The sequence below is a fragment of the Epargyreus clarus genome, unplaced genomic scaffold (assembly GCF_041222505.1).
Source record: "Epargyreus clarus isolate Ecla_fem2 unplaced genomic scaffold, WU_Ecla_fem_2.2 ptg000003l, whole genome shotgun sequence".
Taxonomy (NCBI): domain Eukaryota; kingdom Metazoa; phylum Arthropoda; class Insecta; order Lepidoptera; family Hesperiidae; genus Epargyreus; species Epargyreus clarus.
The window spans coordinates 11,595,805-11,616,657 of NW_027332211.1; the positions used below are offsets into that span (position 1 = coordinate 11,595,805).

A 20,853-nucleotide genomic window follows, 5' to 3' on the forward strand; every position below is an offset into this window, starting at 1 on the left:
ACTGGATCGAAATATCGGAAAAAAATAAATTAAAAACCGAGTACCGTAAGTACCCGTTACATAATAAAAATCTAAATTCCGCGATAATATTATTCTAAAATCATATTTTGATACATGTTAAACAGTAATCTGATAATCACAATCTAACGGGTAATTTCCCACATGCAAATTAAAATATACACATGATCTGCTTTGCTTGTAGTTTTTAATGTGTAGTATATGTCATATTTACAGCGAATCATTTAATGGCCAAGAATAAATATGTAATAAAAGTTGTATCACAATGAGCAAGAAAAAAGATGGTTTACTTAATAGAGTACAATACAAAGACAAATATTATTAAAAGATGTATACAGATAAAAGCCAACTTTCAAAACTTGGGTTTTGCATTATAGTGCATCAATGCTAGCTGGCTTTGCATGTTTATATGAAAAGACATCCTATACTCCTATAAAAGATCTTTACTCCAATTAGAATATAGTTTCATGCTTTTTACAATCATAGCTCCTAGGCTAGGACACTATGTCGCGATTATTATTTGACTCGCATATGATATCAATACAAACGTCCAGTTTGAGAATAAAAGATTGTATCATTTGGATGTCTGTTTAATATTCGTAGTATGATTTTAAATTTTACATACGAGATAGATGATAGTAGAATATATATTCCCCTAATATGAAATACTTCATTTTTGTAGTCCTTTCACACTAGTATGCTAGGACTGCAGCAAGCAAAATATACAACCAGAGATGAGATTTATATTTGAGACATGACACTAATATTTTCACTGAAATTTTCAAAAGATTCTAAGTGAAGGTAGTCACTAATCTAATCAATAATTACTGCATTAATAATTCAAATATATCTGTAGCAATAAGGAAGTTAAATTATATATTAATAATTTCGATATTTTACATATCCCGAGATGCACAATGACATGTCTCAAATACTGTGAATAGTGCAATGTGCACTTTATACACAATAATTCAAGCTAAGCTAGTTCTTAACCAGCGACCATCAAAGCACGCAGGCAAGGCCACCCACAACCACGTCCACACATTCAGGGTTGCCAACATAACCATACGAGATTGTCGAAATAATATGGCATCTTCGAATACTATGAGGTTGTCTACAACTATGCTAGTCAAAGTACAATAATAATGAAGTTCGAAAATACATAAAATATGTGTATTATATTACCTAAACGTACAAATTTCATCATCTGTATATCAATGGTACATGATCATACTATGCATTGGCAACCCTTTATATTTTCAACATCCGATGAGGTCGAAGCGCTTGATTTTGGATGCGGTTACCATAAAACAGATATCAAATAGACATTGCATGTATGGGAAACGTGAGAAATCATATCAGTAGCAAAAAGAAAAAAGATAAAAAGAAATATGAGAGAAGCAAAATTAATACTGTGTCTAATTGTGCTTCTTCTCTTTTGCATAAACACTCAATAAAAAAAAATGGAAGGCAAACTATTTAATATCAGTTTTATGGATCAAATGGCTCTACAGATCAGTTTTGACTATGACAAAACTAAGTTACAACATCTCTAGAGACATACAGCATTCAGACTCACCTGGCGCTTTCACTACACCCTTTCAAGATCTGTTACACTGATCTTAAAAGTTCACGAAGCTTTAAAAACCTCGACGAGGGATGCGACAACTTAATATCTAACAATCTGTCGCTACGCGTGAAAAATCGCTGTATTATTTTTCAGATTTTGTACTTCCTAATTTCATTTCCAAAAAGGATAATATTTGTTACAGTATAACAAAATTATGGATGAATTAATAAATGACTTATAAAAATTAATAACACTTCGTTTTGCACTAACAAGAAAAGTATGGTATAATCACAGCGATTTTGGCATGCGCCGCGACGTAACGATCCCTTTACATTGTGGCACACTTTTATATTTGTAATGATTAACATTTATGTCAGTTAAATATTACTCCCGGTAATACCTTCTACAGAGATCCGTGTGTCGACGAGTCCAGGCCACAATTGCTGCGTGCAATAATTCAAAATAATTCTTCTATTAATACCATGCTATGTCTATTTACATCTACACCTTATATCACAGCCGAAGATCTATACCGTTACAAAGTCTATACATTTCCGTATCCGTTCCGTAAACTAAAAGAAAGCTGCAACGAAAAGAAATTATACACAGGGTCAAGTACATGTATAATTTTAGATTACAAGCGCATGCATTAATGTATGTAAAAGTATATAGATTTGAATTTTACTATAAATGCGTTCTACACTCATGGACATACACAAAGACAAGTAAACAAACATCCAGACAAAAGATGACAAAAAACATCTTTTAGGTGTTTGCATATTCGGGAATTGAACCCAGAAATCTCTGTAGGGCAGACCGGTTAGACATCAATAGGCCTGATAAGAAATTGCAGATTTGATGCATTCATTATTATTTTAAGAAATTTGTTACATGTGTGCACCAATACCATTGGGATGAATTCTATAAAAATAATATCAATATGAATGCTAGCCTTGAAAATATAACAAGCAGGAATATATTTTTTTAATATAGAAAATAAATTTATACAAATTAATTCATTAAAAAAATGTTTCTACTATAATTATATAAGCCTGTATTTTTTTAATTAATCACAACATTTATTTGGCAACGAAATATAACTAAGAGATATGAGATACCTGTGGATCGATACTAGTCGGCACTGGTTGCGGTTCGTCGAGACAGAGGTCCGAATCAGAGTCGGTCCTACGAAGACTGTTGTCCTGTAAAGTTATTATTTTACAGCATATTATTATATAAAAAGTATTGGCATATTAAAAGACAAAGAAAATATTGGCAAAAATTACATAGATTTTTATTATATCTCAAATAGTACAATTAAGTTTTATATTAATGAAGAAGTAGGAGACGAGCATGCTGGTCATCTGTGATGGTAAGTGGCTACTGTCGCTCATGTACATTTGTAGTTAATCCCTGGTAAAATTAGATTTTTACCTCAGGTCCGCTACAGGTGAATTGCTACGAAGACTAAGCTGGAATGCCTCTGATAAGTCCTTCTCTCTTACCTTTAAACTAGAACCCAGCAGTGTTTAAAATTGCTGGTATTAGACAGAAAAAGGAGTGGCAGTGATGTCTTTGGAGTGAAAACACAAAGGGTGTCAAATCGTAAATGGCTTACGCTGTTTACAGATATATTACCATGTAATTATTAACTTTAAAATTCCTATCTAAGAAAGACTACAAATGCGTTGCTATCCTTGACTCTAAACTGGCACACCTAGGATAAGTACATGTATCTACATTAAGGGATTATATATTTAAATTAGTAGTAATAATTATCTAATTCTACTAATTTAAATACATAATCCCTTTTATTAGAAATAGTTAACTATTTATTATCCATGTAAGTTTCCCTAAACACTTACAGCCTGCGTGTACTGGCGCGTGGTGGTGAGTATCCGTGCGAGCGGGCTGAGGAAGCCGGGCAGCGTCTCTGTGAGCGGCGGGCGCGCGTGCGTCAGCAGCGGCTTCAGCAGGCGCGAGTCCAGCGCGCCCCACAGCCGCGCCAGCCGCGCCTTCTCGCCCGCCTCGCCGCTGCGGGGCGTCTCCTGGACGCACCACGTGGAACGTTAAGCCCGCTCCACGTTCCCGCGAGAAAAGCACGAGAAACGAGAATGTGGAGCCGGTCTTTCTCGCGTTCTCGCGAGAATGTGGAGCGGGCTTTATACTCTTTATTGCGTTTCAAGAAGTTAGGTTTCTTGGAGGCCAATTGTGCGTTACGCGTTAAAAGAATCGTGTTTCGGGAGCGTCTCTCAGTTTTATTGGGACTAATTATTGGTTTAAAGCCATTGTAAACTAGATACGTTGAAATGTAAGTTGAATTTTGGGGATTTACTAATAATATTATGTTGTTGACTAAGTATTTAAAAAGGTTGTCAATTGATCAAAATTTGGATTTTTAGGTTATTTAATTACTGGACTTTGTAAAAGGGAATGAAAGAAACATGAATTCGTGAAGTCATACAAGAAAGGGTTACTTAAAAATATGAAGTTAATATTTTACACCATGAAAGAAAAGATAGCAGAGAAAGGAACATTTTTATATTGATTTTAGCCATATTATTGTATAAAAGTACAGGTAATGATCTTTGTACATATTTTATTACCCCTATCTTTACTTTCACGTGCATGCAATACATAGGGCAAATAAAGAATATGTTTAGGAGTGCGTACAGTTGACAATACATTGATCAATAAATAAAAACTTGACAGCATTTATATTGAGCAAAATGCAGAAGAGGATATAATATTGTTGTCGACTGTACGATGACATGCATGTCGCCCACTCATGCAGTGGAGTATATTGAATATAGAAAAATATGTTTACATACTGCGAGAACGTTTAGTTGCCAAGGCATTATCACTCCATTTTCGCCTTTGCCCCATTTAACTACCATGCTGCCATTCTAGACGTTTAAACCAAAAGTGAAAATAAAATAACATGCAATAAATTAGTGGAAATTAATATAGATACAACAGACGTCCTGCTGGTAACAAAAGAGATAGACAATATTGAATTCGTCTATATTAACTTGATAACATTTAATTTTAATTATAAATAATTTTAATATATTGCAATTCCGATAAAGGTGCAATTAATAATGTTACACACAAACAGATGCAGCAGGATTTGTCTATTACATCAAAATGATACAGTACAGTTTATTTTAATTATGAAAGAAAAAAAATATTCATTTCATAAATGTAGAAAATATATTTTCATATGACACCCCATCGTCATAAATTCTAGTCTTAAAAAATAATTAAATAGTATTTTTTGTCTTCTTATATAATTATATTGTTTACCGTTAACCAATTACGACCACTTCAAAATAAATGTATAAGGTTATAATAATCTGTACTGTCTCATCCAAGATTAGTAGATTAGTAGAAGGGATCATTTTGATGGACGTATGACATTATTTGCATGCTGGCAATATAGTCTTACTGTGGCCATGTCGCTACTGGCCGTCGGGGCGTCCAAGTTTCGGAGGCCGAAACCTACGTCTCCTGTCTGGATAAATACGGATTCCTGTTAAGTTCTATGCGCAGCTTTAAGGGCTTAATTTGGTAGTTAATTGACAATGGCTGTAGCTACGTGGAACATATAATACAATTTTGTTTTTATAAGATTTGTTAGTATAATCTTAATAAGTTAGTTACGGTACCTACCGAGTTCTTACTAAGTCAATTTTTCGCCTTCATTTTGCACAACTATTATGGTATGGAAAATAGAGTAGTTAAATATACTACAAATCTTTACCTTGTTAAAATACGGAATGACTCAAGTAGCTACGACCAGAGTTATATACTTAAAGACGACCACATACATGTAACATTTATTACAAGTAAAGCATTTCACTGTTACCTGTCAAACAAATTTTATAGTTAACCTTTAAGATTCTTTGTACCAATAAAATAATTAGAATACTTATCAAATTCTGTACTAACGTTTTTTTGTTTTTATAATTTGACAGATAGATCAGGTCTCGGATATAAACGTCAAAAGGCATGACTGCCGGGTCATGACTTTTTATGTGAAGACACAATGTTAGCGGCCCTCAAATAAACTGTTATGGGGCCTAGAGCGAACATGTTAACATTGCCGACCGGAATTTTATAAAGATTAACTTTTATGTTTGATCCCCACCTACTAATGCCCTGAGTCAATAAAAATAATTTATTATAGATTTTGAAAGTTGTCTTTAATGTAATTGAATATCTTTACCATGATTTCGGAATAGGCGTAAATATCTCCACAGTTATATACTATTTCAGATGTTTATGAAGTCACGAATACAATATTTTTATAACGGAGTTTTTTTGTATAAAAAATCGATAGATTTAATATCGATTCATATTTCATTTTCTATCAATAAATTCTATGTTGACACAGGACCTTGTATAAGTTGGCCTATCTATGGATTGACCACTACAGTTCTAACTCAGATCGGCAGCGTTAAATGTCCCAAGCACCACCATGTGACATGTACAAGCCCATGTAGAGTGCAGTGCGGTTATCTGTATATACATACCGGTCTGCCCGAATCCGTGGCCTGGTACAGCTGCCACAACAATGTTATATTAATCACATGCACTGTAACGCCCAAATGTGTACAATACCAATGATGTATTTCTCACGCTTCGATTCAATGCAATTTAGTCACAAACAATATTTTTGGTTATTACAAATAGAAAACTTGAAAACAATTTACTAAGGTAATTTAAATGATTTTACAAATAATTAACATTGTTAAAAATACTTTACACGGTTCGTAAATACAAAAACTTGCACAATTTCGTGAAATATGAAATGTTTTCGGTAAATGCGTGATTTTTCTTGATAACTGAGAGTGCGTAAGTTGCTACGACCATAGTAGCCATAAGAGGGTTTGTAATAAAAGCGAACACTACAAATTAAAGCTATACAATGTGTAACCGTCTCAACATAAGCAAGACAAACTGTTAGCACTATTTTAGTGCAGGTAATATCTCAGTAAATATTGCTGCAATATATTGCATCTTTTGTTTACATAATAATTTAATATATTAATAACGATTTGTAGAATAAAAATTCAATTGCATTATCTGAGTATTACTTGCTTCTAATACTTGGCTCAGAAAACATGCAAGTATAATGTTCCTTAATTGAAAAATATTTCTTACCCTGTGCATTATATTTACAAAGTTTTTGAGCCAAAGTCTATGTTTAAATAATGCATAGAAATATACAAATTGCACCTTCTCTGAATAGCACGTGTTAAATTTGTGCATCTATTTAAAATTAATAATACTTGTGAAGACAGCGTAAATGAACTATGAATACTTACACTTCTCACATCACGGTATGGTAGAGCTTCATTTTCATCGTTTTGGCCTTGGCTGAAAAATACGGCAAAATCATTTATTTACAGGTCTCAATTAGGTAGATGTCTTGTGCATGGGACTCGGGAAAGTATTCGTTTATACGGTAATTTTAAGGGTCCATTCGTATGACTGAATAATGAGTCATACGCCAAAAAGATCAATTTCCCTAAACATGCTTATTAAAATAAGTATGCAATGTTGTTGTCTGTTGTACTTGGTAACTATTGTGTTGCCAAGAAAAATTCTTTGATATTTACAGTGTGTATTTTCTAAGGATATTTCGCAACTTACTATTAGACTTATCGTCAAGTAAACATTTGTATTTAAATGTATTTTTATTCTTAAATAACTAGCGGTCGTTAAGGTAATGTTGATGAATTTGCGTGCCTATATAACCACAGTAGCGAGTTGACAAGTGAAAAACATTGTAATGAGTAACAATTTTGACATATTTGCGCTTGAAAGGTAAACACGTGCGTGGCATTATAGCCTTGCAGCATGATATTGGCGATGGTAATGAGATGGGTTGTAGAGTAGTGAATGTAGTGAAAACGAGTAGAAATGAGGACAGCAGGGGTGTAGCGCGTAGCACGGTATGGGCTTAGTCTTCTTTGGACACCACTTTTTTAGGAACAGTTAAATCTCAAAAATTACAGCTTTCTCATATTATATAATGTATTTTTACACGTCTTTTTTCATTAATTTACTATTTGTATGCCAATTTTAGGTTAATTGTAAATATCATTAAATAAAACCGTTTTTCTCATTTTGCAGTTTTTATTACGCCGACCGCGGCCGTCGTAAGCATCAAAACGTCCATAGCGGTGTTAGCCCACGCTACGCCCCGAAGGAGAAAGGTAAATGTAATGCAAACAGAAAGAAAGACGACATATTTACAGTGCATCGTACCCGGTGGGTATGCGCAGGTAGGCGAGCGCGTGCGTGGCGGCGCCGCCCTGCAGCACCACGGTGGCGATCACGATCAGCGACGTCGTGGTCAGCATGGCCTGCCGCGCCTCCGACACCGTGTTGCGGATCGCCAGCGCGAACGACATCGCGCCGCGGAGACCTACCGAACACGGAGTTTAGGATTGGGGTTTTAAGTATTCACGAAACCCTCATGACTCGAAATTCATGTGATTTTATATAATATGATAATACCATACGAGCATGGTGTCCAACAAACGATATGTGGCTGGTGCCATACGTGAATAGCTGTAATCAACTCCAGACAGAATCTACCTGAAGTTGGTCACAGAAGCTGGGCTACCCGTAATGACTAAATTGATTTGCCTCCTCTATACGAGGCATAGTGTTTTTATTAACACATTCTTTAAAACAAAACTTTGCTTTGCTTTTATGGTGTGTCTTAAGCGTAAAACGGTATAATTACTGGTGGAGAGTTTGCTAATAATATAAATATTATTTATTTAATGTAAGTAATCGCTACAATTTTTACCTCATTAAATCAATGTTTAGTAATGGATTTCATAAATTTACATGAGGCTGTTTAAAATATTATTTCCGCATACGTATAAAATTTAATACTCACCAGAGAAGAAGAGCATGTGTTGGAAGTTCATAGGAATCGGTGGTTTGCGTCCTAGATTCAGCAGGAACGACAAGGGGTAGATGTTGACGGCACGTCCGAGGGTAGACGTCAACTATTGCGTGGTTAAGGAATGTCATTAAAATCGTTCATTTTTACCGCAACGCCCATATAGACTTGCGGACCTGTCTCAAGCATGTGTAACAATTATACGCTTTGTCAACTCAATGCAGCCAAATTTTAATTAAATTTAAATATTAGCTGGATATGTAATTAATTTTAAATATTAGGAGCATATGAGTATTAACACAGTAAAAAAAGGTTGTTTTATTACATTGTCTAATATTTCAGGTGTGTGCCATCGTATTAATCTTTTGACAGCCAGGATAGCGCATTTTCTTTTTTATAAGAAAACTTAACATTCTATTAAAAAGGATACAAATCCAGCAATAATGAACCAGGGATCGAAGTGGTGTTTGGGGAAGGTGAACATGGAGACGCCGATGTAGGTGAAGATGAAGTTCTCCGCGAGGAAGTTGAGCAGCTCGAACAGTTGCTTGGTGCGGTTGCGAGAGTCCGACGATAGGTTGTTGTACGTGTAGTGCGCCTGGCATATGCCGCAGAATAACACCGCTACCACTCCTGCAATTCAAACAGAGTAGAATATTAGTGGTGCTGCCTGAAAATTCCAAGAGTACACAGTTCAAAATTGGGCGATGTAAAAGATGCATATAGTTCTATTAAAGGTCTGCCAATATATGTCACACAAATAATGATAAAATTGGTTCAAATTCAGTGTAGGCAAAACGCGAAATATATAAAACAAGTGTAATTCCCGGACTTTCTTGCAACTTTCTGAGTTGATGTTGCGTTTCTATCAAGTATTGTTTTAAGAATATTCTATTGTAACTGACATATTTAACTACTCTCATAGGCCTATTACCAAATACATAATCCGGTTTCATGTCAAAAATATAGAGGAAACGTACTTATTAGCTGGTTCGGGCATACTACAATTTAAAAAAACTACATCACTATGAAATGTTTCGGATGAAACATCGGTCAGTTACAGTAGGGCGACAGGGACTAGGTAATATCAGGTGGGTTAGTTATAACAACGCACCTGTGAGCTCGAAGACCTCCGCGATGAGGAAGGCGGCGTACGACATGAGCACGAACAGCGCGGACTCCAGCAGCGGCCAGTCGCGCACGTGCGTGAACTTCGTCATGTGCGCGCAGGTTAAGGAATTATTTGCAACTAACCTAACCTAACCTAAGGATCCTAAGTATTTATATGTAACTATAAAAATCTTTAAGGTTAACAGAAAGGAACTAAAGTAAAATTTTACTGATATTTTGTAAGAAAGCTTGTGTTACTTGAAATAAGAAATTTTCACAGCTCACATGGTAATAAAGCAACGTTTACAGATGTATGTTGACTGATTTGGATTTCTATTTAATTTCATTTCTTAATCTACTGTCTACATAGATGCTAAAGCCTTATCAAGGCTACATTTAACTGACATCTGATGAAGCTAAGGCGTTAAACGCACTTTTCTTGATCATTCCAAAGTATACTAGACGCTATCAACTATAGTTGTTAAGTTATTAACACATTTTATTTCAAAAGGATATCAATGCTGTGAAACATCCCAAGAGAGCACCCACAAGCAGGGATAGACTGAAGATGCCGATGAAATCGCCAATCGCCGCCAAGAACGCAGTAATCTCGAAACCGCCGTCTACTGAGTACCTTTTCTCGTAGTTCTGTATGGCTCTGGAAATATAAATCGCGTTGTTAAGAAATTAATAATGCAGAATAAATATTATATTCCTGGAGAGATAAGTTTAAACATAATCATGCGCCGCGGAAAATATGAAGAAGAGGGTCAAAAGCTATATATATATATTGTTGTCAGCGATAGCAATGCGTACAGTGAGGCCGATAGTTCAGTATTAGTATTAATTAAAAGTTTCCTTCAATTTTAATTCTGTATTGTTCAAATTAGAAACGTGTTTAACAGCTTAACAGAAATACGCTTGGGTATAGTTTCATACATAATAAATAAATATTGAAAATTCACATATAAATTGTACAAATTACTACTTATATTTAGTTTAATTTGATTACTTAGTAGGAAAGTAATAAAATAATTACAAATGTAAGATTGTATTACATTATTCATTGTAGGTAGGTAGTAAATGTTATTAAACATTTATTAACTGATGTAATGTATTCTAGTAACAAACCATAAACAGGATGAACATAACCATAAATAATATATAATTAAATCATGAATAATAAACTTATCTCTTCTTTTAAAGTATGGATGGAAGGAATGTTTTCTATAACGTTAGTGAGTATTATAATAATTGTCTCGCGGAGTCATACACGTCTAAAATCCCAATAAACATTTTATTGGCCTCCCCCCTTGATTGTTGGTTCATACTTCAGAGAGGTCTAAATTATTCTCCTGCATTACATTAATGAATTAATCTCTATAAAATATAGCTGAAAATCTGCATTAGTTTGGCTTATCGACATAGTATAGGCATAGTTATGGCAAAATACTTAAAAAACTTTTTTAAGCTAAATGGGATTCTACACGATTGCATAATAATATGGGAACAAAATAATATCACTAGTGCTAGAAATATTAAGTGATAACATTGTTATATAATAGGCATGTTATATACATCATTACTAACAATATTGAAATCGAGTATTTTAATTAAAGAGGAAAATATGTTCAAAATCTCATGCATGTTTATGTAATATATCTATTAAAAGTAAACGTTATAATACATACTTGTACCCATCATTTTAATAAAATTTATAGTTAATATTGTATTTACAATTGTTAACTCTCATTTCTATATCTGGTATTTATCAACATGCAAAATATGTTATATGTTTGTATTAATAAAATTAAAGTATGTCACGGCATGGGTCACAGGTAAAGTTAGAATTTTATTAACATATTCATAATCATTAGATAAACTTATAGATAGACTTTAAACATGTTCTAACATTTTTCTTAAAAAAACTTCCTACAAACAGTTGACAGTGTATACCATATAAATCCTTGTAACGAAATATAGGTTTAGTAATAATATCGGTTACTACACTTCGTCGTTGGACTGCAGTATTTCGCCATACATATGAAATCCTCATTTAATTTGCTGTGTGCCTGTTTGGTTCCAGTAAGGCAAACATATCAGGAAAGATGTTCTAAACCCAAACTATTTATAAAATATTTTGTGCAGGACTTTCCCACAATGTATGTTTTTGAATGGAAAATATGCAACAGAGTTATTGGCAGCAATACAACTCTGATTGATTTCCGATAAAAGTCTTACCCTATTTGATGTTTTTTAGAAATCACTTTGGTCGGCAGTCCACAATTAAAATGAGTTATATGCTTAATTACTATGAAAAAATACCAAATGTCAATTACCCGCTAAGTACTAAAGCCACGGCGTCGTTGAGTACGCTCTCACCGAATATCATAGCGTACAAATTGACGTCCACCTGGAAATATAAGTATAAGTTAACATACAATTATTCATAGACATTTCAACAAATCTGAACATCCTGTTACTCAGTAGTAAGACTCAAGTATGATTTAAGCGTTTATTGTTGCTTTTACATCACATTCTTCTTCTTCACTAGTTCTTGGCCGGAAATTAATTGATAAATGTCGTCCAGTATAATCATTTGGCTATTAGACTTTATTGTCCATTACTCCGACAATGTATAGGTATATAATAAGTACTAACCATGACTGGTAAGCGTTTATTTCATTGTTAAATAATATTTATAAACATAAACAAAATTGAACTATCTGTCTGTGATTTAATTTGAACATATGTACCCACGCTGTAGGAGCGGGCGCCCGCCGCGCGTGTATTGTCTTTGCACGCGCGTCTGTGACGCTGTTCATATTTTTTCAATACAGACATGCGAGTGTGCGCCTGCGCCAGTTCCACGGACGTAATGTGTATAATATTATGTAACAGCTTTTTAAGATGGTACAACCCCCTGTGGTTCGACTTCGGAGGCACCACCGCTATTTCTATTTCTGCCTAATAACATCAGTTAAACGCTGATGTGTTCTGATTTGAAAGGTATGGTGACGGGAGACATATTTATCGGAGGCATTCCAGCTTAGTCCTCGGAGGTAGCGGCGCCTTTGTGGGTGACCTCAGGTAGAAATTTAAGGCGTGAAAGCATTGCAAACAAACACACTTTCGCTTTTATAATATTACTAAAGATTTCGTAAACATAGACATGCACGTGGCGTGCATGTACCTACACGTATGCACTCATAAAAATAACTCTTTGCAAAACTTATATGAATGATGTTCAATTTACAAATACAAACGTTACGCGGAAGATAAGCACGTGTTTACGTAATATAAAGTGCGATTAAATTATTATTTGTTCTTCACGTGACTAGTCTTTTTCTGCTAACAACTAGTTTACATTGCATGACGTTTTTATTATAATCAATTACTATATAGAAGTATCTGATAATAGTAGAAGTATAAATAGTAGAGCAATGACATTTTATACTAGACACGTTATACGCCCGCTAACTTAAGAGAAAACTTGAGCGAAACTGCTTTGATAGCACACATGCACGTTTTTTATTTTACTTACCTTTACTACATAGACAAATGTTCTATAAGGGACAGAGCTATTAGAACAATGTGATAAAAAAAGACAACTAGTGTTTGACCTTGCGTTTCAAGTCTACGCAAACGTAAATATTGACCATGGAATATAGTGACCAATGATTACTTCAGTCAAAACGGGACATCGATTTTTTTATGTCAAATACTTTTTACTTGAAAAAATATAGTTAAATACTAAAAACACGCTTTTATGATAAAATTAACTAAAAAGTAGAAAATAATTTTCAATCTATGAATCATTTAAGGAACAGTAAATAGTATAATTGTGGAAAAAATGTGGGGCGCTTTTTACAAAACTGGTAAATGGAGCACCCCATGTTTTTTCATAATTATACTATATACTGTTACTTAATTGACAATGGCAACGGTTCATTTCGGAGACAACGGCACGAAGCATCGGAAAAAGGGACTGTCCCGTTAAAAACGGGACGTATGGTGGCTATCCCATTGATACGCATGCTTGTCAAAGACAATGAAATAATGGAACAGAAGGTAAAAAATGTCCAAAAATGTCGATAATAGTTTTAGTACGTCGTTTACGTAGAAATGTTATAGTACAGTTTAACTAAATAAATAATTATTAAATAAAAATATAATTTGAAAGAATGTATCTATACAGATGTATCGACTGGTTTAAAATATATGTTTTAAAAATAGTTTATATTTATTATCATAGATTAGTAAATATTACTCACTCCTAACAAGAAAATGTACCCAGTTTTGAGAATTGAAATAGTTGCGTAAAAAAGTTTTCCACGTCTCCGTGCTAAAATGTCTCTAAAATATTTGAAATAATTATTTATTTATTATGTAAATTACGCAGTATTAGTTATTTATTCGTAAATTTTCTCTAAAAATGTTTTTATTTGTCAAGAATTCAAAAAAAGAACTTACTATTAAGCCGTTTGTGGCTTATTTCAATTTCAAGGCGGCGAAGTATCTTTACTAATCTATGTTTATTATTATCAGTTTTATTTTACACACGACCATTAATTGCAAAGTTGTGTAAATTTTATAAATGTACTAGCTGACCCAGCAGACATTGTGTTGCCATATAAATAAAAAAAATGTTAAGGGTGAACAACCCTTATCACTTAAGAGATATGAAAAATAGATAGTAGCCAATTCTCAGACTTACTGAATATGCATATAAATTTTGGTGAAAATCAGTAAAGCCGTTTCGCAGGAGTAGGTACAGTAACTAACATTGTGACATGAGAATTTTATATATAAGATTCTAATTTTACCGTGGTCTTTTTGAGGATTAATTTCTGGCTATACAAAGATTATTTATTAAATTATGTTTAGGTTAAGGAAGAAATACGACCTTAATGATTGAAATATTTATTCAATTAAAGAAATTTTAAAATACCGTATACTATCCTATATAAATTTTATGGTAATATTTTTTATTATTTACCACAGGTATCGAAGGAAATTTAAAGATTAGGATACAGAATTTCCCATATATCGATTTTATTTTATTAAAATAAACCATAAAATGTTATATTTTGACTAAAAACACACTAATATAAAAATTAAGCAGTGGGATCTTAAACTATAACATACGACATATGAACATCGTCAGATTCAATAAAATGTCACTTCTGTTCTGTTGATCTATGACCATGCATTTTGCGTCTTTATCACTTTCATTGACAAAAACATACTTTGTCTCCTTCTGGTTACTCACGTAATCATGGCGGATCGAACACGAAAAATAAACAAAATTTAATAATTTCTCTTCATTTACGTGTGATAGGTGATTCCATGAAGTTTGTTTCTTTTTCGAGCATAATTTTTGCATTTACGCATTGCACAAGAAGGCATTTTGAGGCTTTAAATTCAAAATAATGACGTTCAACGTGTTCAGTGACATTCGTGTGTATTACTACGCCGCGCGAGAGCGACTGGACTTGGCTGGAGTCGTTTTACACCACTTGCCGTATTTTGTATGTTTCAAGTTTTGCCCGCTTGTGGCGGATCTTTATATTTATAGATCAATGTAGTAGAGTAACTAAATTACGTCGCCTGGGAAATTCCAATTTTAAAACCAGTTGAACAGCTTTGAATGTGCATATATACTTTTAGTTTTACGTAAAAACTATCCAGTGAATTTCATAAAATCTGGCATATAGAAGCTACTAGATGTAATAATTTGATGATAAGTAGGCACTGCTGACCCGTGTCACGAATTTTAACACGCTTCTCTAAACTTTTTGTAAATAATTATAACATGTGTATGTTAGTAAAGAACTTACATTATTCTATTCAAGAAACAATGACAGAGTATAATCACCTATCCTTCCTACCTCACCCTATTATAATGGCGACATGACATGTATCAAAGATTACTTTTCATAAAAATGAGCCATATCTTTGTACAGTTTCATTTAAATTTTACAAAAACAGGAGAACATTGAGTTACATCATCTTTTCATCCCTCTATTCTTTTTTTTTTTTTTTTTTTTTTCTTTTCGAGGGGGAAACCTTCAAAAGGTACCCGGTGCCGTGGGAGCGACACGGGGTTATATGGGACTTTTACCGCACTAAAACCCCCCCGGTGGCCGTCCTCGGCGCTGCGTAGAGGACTCCGGGATCTCCAAAGGAACGCGACCGGAGTCCTCTCAGCGCACTGCCCCGTCGGGCTCCGCCCAGATGACTTTGTGTCACCACACCGTCTGGTGTATACGACGGAATGCGACCACACATACCGTCGTCCTTCCCGGGGTCGCTAGCCGGGCGGTTCGAGCTCCCACTCTTGCCGCCCGTAACCCCGAAAGCCCCTTTTAGTCGCCTCTTACGACAGGCAGGGGATACCGTAGCCCTATTCTGGTCCCGGAACTACAGGGACACCCTCTATTCTATCTAGGATTTTTCTAACCAAACAATACAGCTATCACATAACTCTTATTATCATAATTACCTTTAACTGCGAGAAGATAGCGAGCACGGTGAGTGGGTCGGTAGGGGAGATGAGAGCGCCAAAGTACAGCGTGTCGAGGAAGGTGAAGCTGGACGCGAGCGACGCGGGCATGAGCTGCACGAAGCCGTACATGAGCGCGCCGATCACCAGCGCGGACAGCGCCGTGCCCACCATCGCGAACGTCAGGATCGCGCCCAGGTTGCGGAAGAAGTATTTCTGAGGATATAGTTGAGGGTTTTCGTTTGTCATTGTTACCAACCCTTGTGTCCTACTGAGAAGGGACAAGGATTCAGTCCATACTGTAGGCACTGGGCAAAACTGCCTCTGATTTCCAGAGACCTGTTTTTTGTATTGCTTTTGTTTTTTGTATTTAAACACACTCGTTTAGAATATTTGTAAATTTTAAGGCTGGCATCATATGGTTCATTATAGTTTAATAAGGTTCGAAATTGCGATTTACTTTTAAGTGAATTAATGAAAAGATCTTGCACAGACACTGTAAATGTGTCTGTGCAAGATCTTTTCATTACGAAGCTTTAAGTCACTTTTCCCATTCAGCTAAGTAGGTAGTGCCATAGAATAATGAATTATAAGTAGAAGCGAGACTATCAAGAATGACCTGAATACATACACAATCGTGCAGTTTTTCCACTGACAAAAATGACTTTCGTGTTTACGCAACTTTAAGTAGTAATCATCATTATGAATGAAATGGAAAATGATTGATCCGCATAATTACAACATCAATCTTGTATAAGTGATAATTAGATATCGATACAAACAATGTGGAATATCTAAAATTACGACACGAAAATAAACTCATGAGGAAAAACATGTTATTAATTACAAAAATATTATTAATTCGTATCTCGAAACCGAACAAAAACGTAATCCTCGTAATAAGGTTGATGATATTTTAAATGTGCATTAGGATGGAACGTGTATAATCGCAGTAATTTTTTGGTAGAATGCCTTCAAAATGGATCTACCACAGGAGTTAAAACGACCGTCGTAGAACCCAAATCTTCGTAACTTCAGAAACAATAGCTCCCTAGGCGCAAGTTTAATTTAACTCTGACTCAAGGTGAGAATTCACAAAGAAAGCATGGTACATTCACCCCATTATCCTCTAAAAGACCTTTGTAATTTATTTGTTAATATAAAACTACAATGCCAACATCTGTTAATGAGTATGTGGTTACTGTAATAGTGTGTAGTAATTAATACAACCTGTTTGTTTAAAGATAAATAAGTTTGATAGAAATTTAATCCTTAATCAATATTTTTAAGTTACAATTACAATATTGTTAAGTTGTAAAACACCAAAAGCAATGTCTAGTGACTAATATTTTGTATTGCTATTTGATTAATTACATGTTAATTAATTTGTTATTTAATTCTCACATAGTAATAATAGTGTCTAATCTTTACATACAAAACTTTCTATTTTACATTACAGTTCATTCATTAAGACTGGTAGTTTGAAAGGCATGTAAAAGGTACCCTTTGTAAGAATTACACTTAAAACCAGCTACAAAGATTTGTACCTTTACAAATATACATTTTACATACCTACATCGAAAGAAGACAACTATCTATCACCACTTGATATTCTATATCTGAGATAGGTCATCCTGATATTATTATACTAGTTCAAATTCTTTATAGTGGACATTTTTCGTAATTATTAAACTCATATATTACTTACTCTTTTCAAACAGTATCCAGCGTGGAAAATAATTGGTGGTAAGATTATATTGAAAAATATCTCGGGATCGAAAGTTGCTTTCAAATCAATTTCATTCTGTTCCAAATTTACTATTTCACCTCGGAAGCTGTACGCATATGTCTTATTTGGTACGGTATCTGAAATTTATGCACACATTAATATAAATCTAAATAAAATTAAATTTTGAAGGTGGTAGAACCCTTTGTGGTTCGACTCCGGCGGCACCACCGCCACACCTATTTCTACCTAATAACAGCAGTGTTAGGCGCTGCTGTGTTCCGGTTTGAAGGGTGTGGTAAGGGAGACAGACTTTTCGGAGGCGTTTCAGCTTAGTCCTCAGTGGTAGCGGCGCATCTGTGGCCGACCTCAGGTGGGAATATCTAATCCTATCTGGGGTTGATTACAGATGTCCATGGGCGGCAGTAGCCACTTACCATCAGGTGGACTGTAATGCTCGTCTGCTACTCCTACATTATAAAAAAAAAATCCTTAACGATACAGAAATAAATACCCAATAATTAATATAAATCCAATATGTTTAAATTGAGTTAGTCTATTTTATTTACTTAAGACTAGCAGAGTGAGTTTAGGGTATATACTAACACATTTACTCGTATGATCAACGTCAAGGTTGATTAAAATCAGTTGATTAAAAGCATCTCATTAGACTATTTTAAGCATTTGAACTGGTTTTAATCTTTGAGGTTTTAAAGGCAAAAAATTCTTTCTTGTTTTTGTGTTGGTTTCTCACTTTGCAATATTTGCACTATTTTAGATTTATTTATTAAAATTTATCCTCCTGAGACATGTTTTTACAAATACTAGAAATAATTGACATGTTTCTTGATGGGAGCACATCTGATCACACATTATGAATTCAAACCTTCCTATTTCTACCCTGATTACAGCATACAATTTATTTTAAGAATAAATTTTGAAGATCAGATATATCCAATACAAGGTTTAGTCACATTATAAACATTGATTGCAATCATTACAGGATTCTTAATCCAACCCTGTCGACAAATGATAATGAATTTACTTATACATAAACATACAAACCTCCGGAGGAAATCTGTATTTTGTCCGGGAAGCGGAAGCGCAGTATGTCTGGTGGTACAGACAGGTTGTACTTGGTGTCAGGTGCTGGGTGGGCATCGATGTAGGTAACTTGATTTGTACTGCTTGCATATCGGATTATTGCTCCCACTATTAGACCTATGAAAGAAATATTGCAAAAATTTCAATGAATTTCTAAGGATGTCTAATATTATCGCTGTCAATTATTTATTGTCATAAGGTTATTATTGTTATCAGTTAAGGTTAAACAATTTTTTTATCAATTTAAGTACTAGTAGGAATATTAAGTTTTTAACATTTTAATACATAGTTTGCTATCAACAAAGTACATTATGATAGACACATTGGCTGAAATATCTAACTCAAATTATTTAATAGTTGTGTATAGCAATTATTTGTGAAAAATTATACAGACACATGTTGTTACAGATTTATTAAAAAGAAAAGTCTAAGGGAATATTTAAGCACTGTCTAAGATTATTTCATTGACAATATTTCAAATTTAATTTAGAAAAGGAAGTTGTAGGTTAACCTCCTTATCAAAGTACCCAGGCAAGTATTAGTACCCAGTATTAGTAATGCAGGTACCCATATTAGATATGCAAATTACTGTTTCACAATTCAGTTCATGTAAGGTGTTCAACTTTAAGAAAGAAAGTGCCATTAGGCTTTCGGTAAATTTTGATTGTCATTCAAAAATTTTGAGATTTAATTCTTTTGAACACTGCAGAACTAAAATCATTAAAAGTACATGTAACAATATAACAAATATAATTGATTTATAACATTTTTTTTTCTCAAATTTTCCCATGTGTCTTGTATTCATTTGTAATTAATTTATTATGCACAATATAAAAGAAAATTGAGAGCAATTATAAAATTGTTTAACAATTTTATGATTCTACTTTGCAACTATATATACAACAATTGTATATAGTTGCAAAGTAGAATCATGGCTATTCTTTTTACATTATTTATTTTGTTAAGGTCAGCTGAAATGCATGTCTAACAAGGTCGGTGAAGATATCACTCACTCATCACATGATAGCATTACACCTGTCAGGGTCAAAGCAATAGAATAATCGTCTCTTGAGGGGATCTTACCATATATCACAGCCAGGCCCGTCTCATGAAGCCAGCTCACACGGCGATGTTTAAATACCCATATCGTCAAAACAGTCAGAGTCAAAAGGCATGTGTAAATCAAGAGATTCAAGCTATCGATGCGATGTAATAGGGTCGCTTTAGCATCGAGAGCTATATCTGCACCCGAAGCATTACACAATGCGAGTAAATAGAATAGAAAAAAGGCAGATCCAACAACTGGACTCATTCTTGCACAATGAACAATAATATCACATCACCGGAAAAATCGATTTGAAAATCTACGTTTCATTTGTCGCTGTCAGATGTATGTATCACATTTGTTTATCGTAAAATGGTAACTAATACTGGTTTTGCTCGCCCAATATGAAGATTATTTCAACCGTTTTCCTGCTTCGATGTTTCTTTCCGTGAAAATACTAAAAGTTGCACAGTAGGTACAATTTTGTCAAGTGCAAAATTGACACTGACTGACAACAAAATTAAATAACAAACGAAGTCTAAAAATATTTGCCGTCCAATAAATTTGTTTCATTTAATGTAGACTTTATCCAAATGATATAAAGTCCAAATTTGAACCCATAAAATATGATATTGACCATAGACTAGTCATAGACCAATGGTTTTATTTTTTATAAACAGACCAATATTAGAAATACTGACAGCCATTATAATTTTGTATATATTATGTAGCCCGTAAATAGCTCTGTTCAGATTATAAAAAATATAAAGCTCTTTATTATTATTGAAAATATATAATACGTTCGTACTCGTAATATTTTTAAATTAATTTTGGAAAAAAAGTACGTAGA

The 20,853-nt window shown here is 34.1% G+C and overlaps 1 protein-coding gene across 21 annotated transcripts; it reads right to left on the minus strand.

Annotated features, from left to right (window-relative positions):
- Window positions 1-614: 614 nt before the first annotated feature.
- Window positions 615-20,514, minus strand: Nhe3 (Na[+]/H[+] hydrogen exchanger 3). Of its 21 annotated transcripts, none has more exons than XM_073089036.1 (16): window positions 20,042-20,514; window positions 18,920-19,075; window positions 17,837-17,994; window positions 16,129-16,344; window positions 11,963-12,036; window positions 10,138-10,281; window positions 9,628-9,731; window positions 8,944-9,146; window positions 8,508-8,619; window positions 7,865-8,024; window positions 6,919-6,970; window positions 6,124-6,153; window positions 4,420-4,494; window positions 3,454-3,636; window positions 2,707-2,790; window positions 615-2,031 (listed from the first exon to the last, which is right to left on the minus strand). In XM_073089036.1, the coding sequence occupies exons 1-16, from the start codon at window positions 20,268-20,270 to the stop codon at window positions 1,966-1,968; spliced, it is 2,046 nt and encodes a 681-aa protein (XP_072945137.1). In that variant the 5' UTR covers window positions 20,271-20,514; the 3' UTR covers window positions 615-1,965. The 21 variants fall into 21 exon arrangements, with proteins under 21 accessions (XP_072945137.1, XP_072945173.1, XP_072945143.1 ...); XM_073089072.1 differs by having other exon boundaries at window positions 615-2,171; XM_073089042.1 differs by lacking the exon at window positions 4,420-4,494 and adding an exon at window positions 5,037-5,102.
- Between the last annotated feature and the right edge of the window lie 339 nt (window positions 20,515-20,853).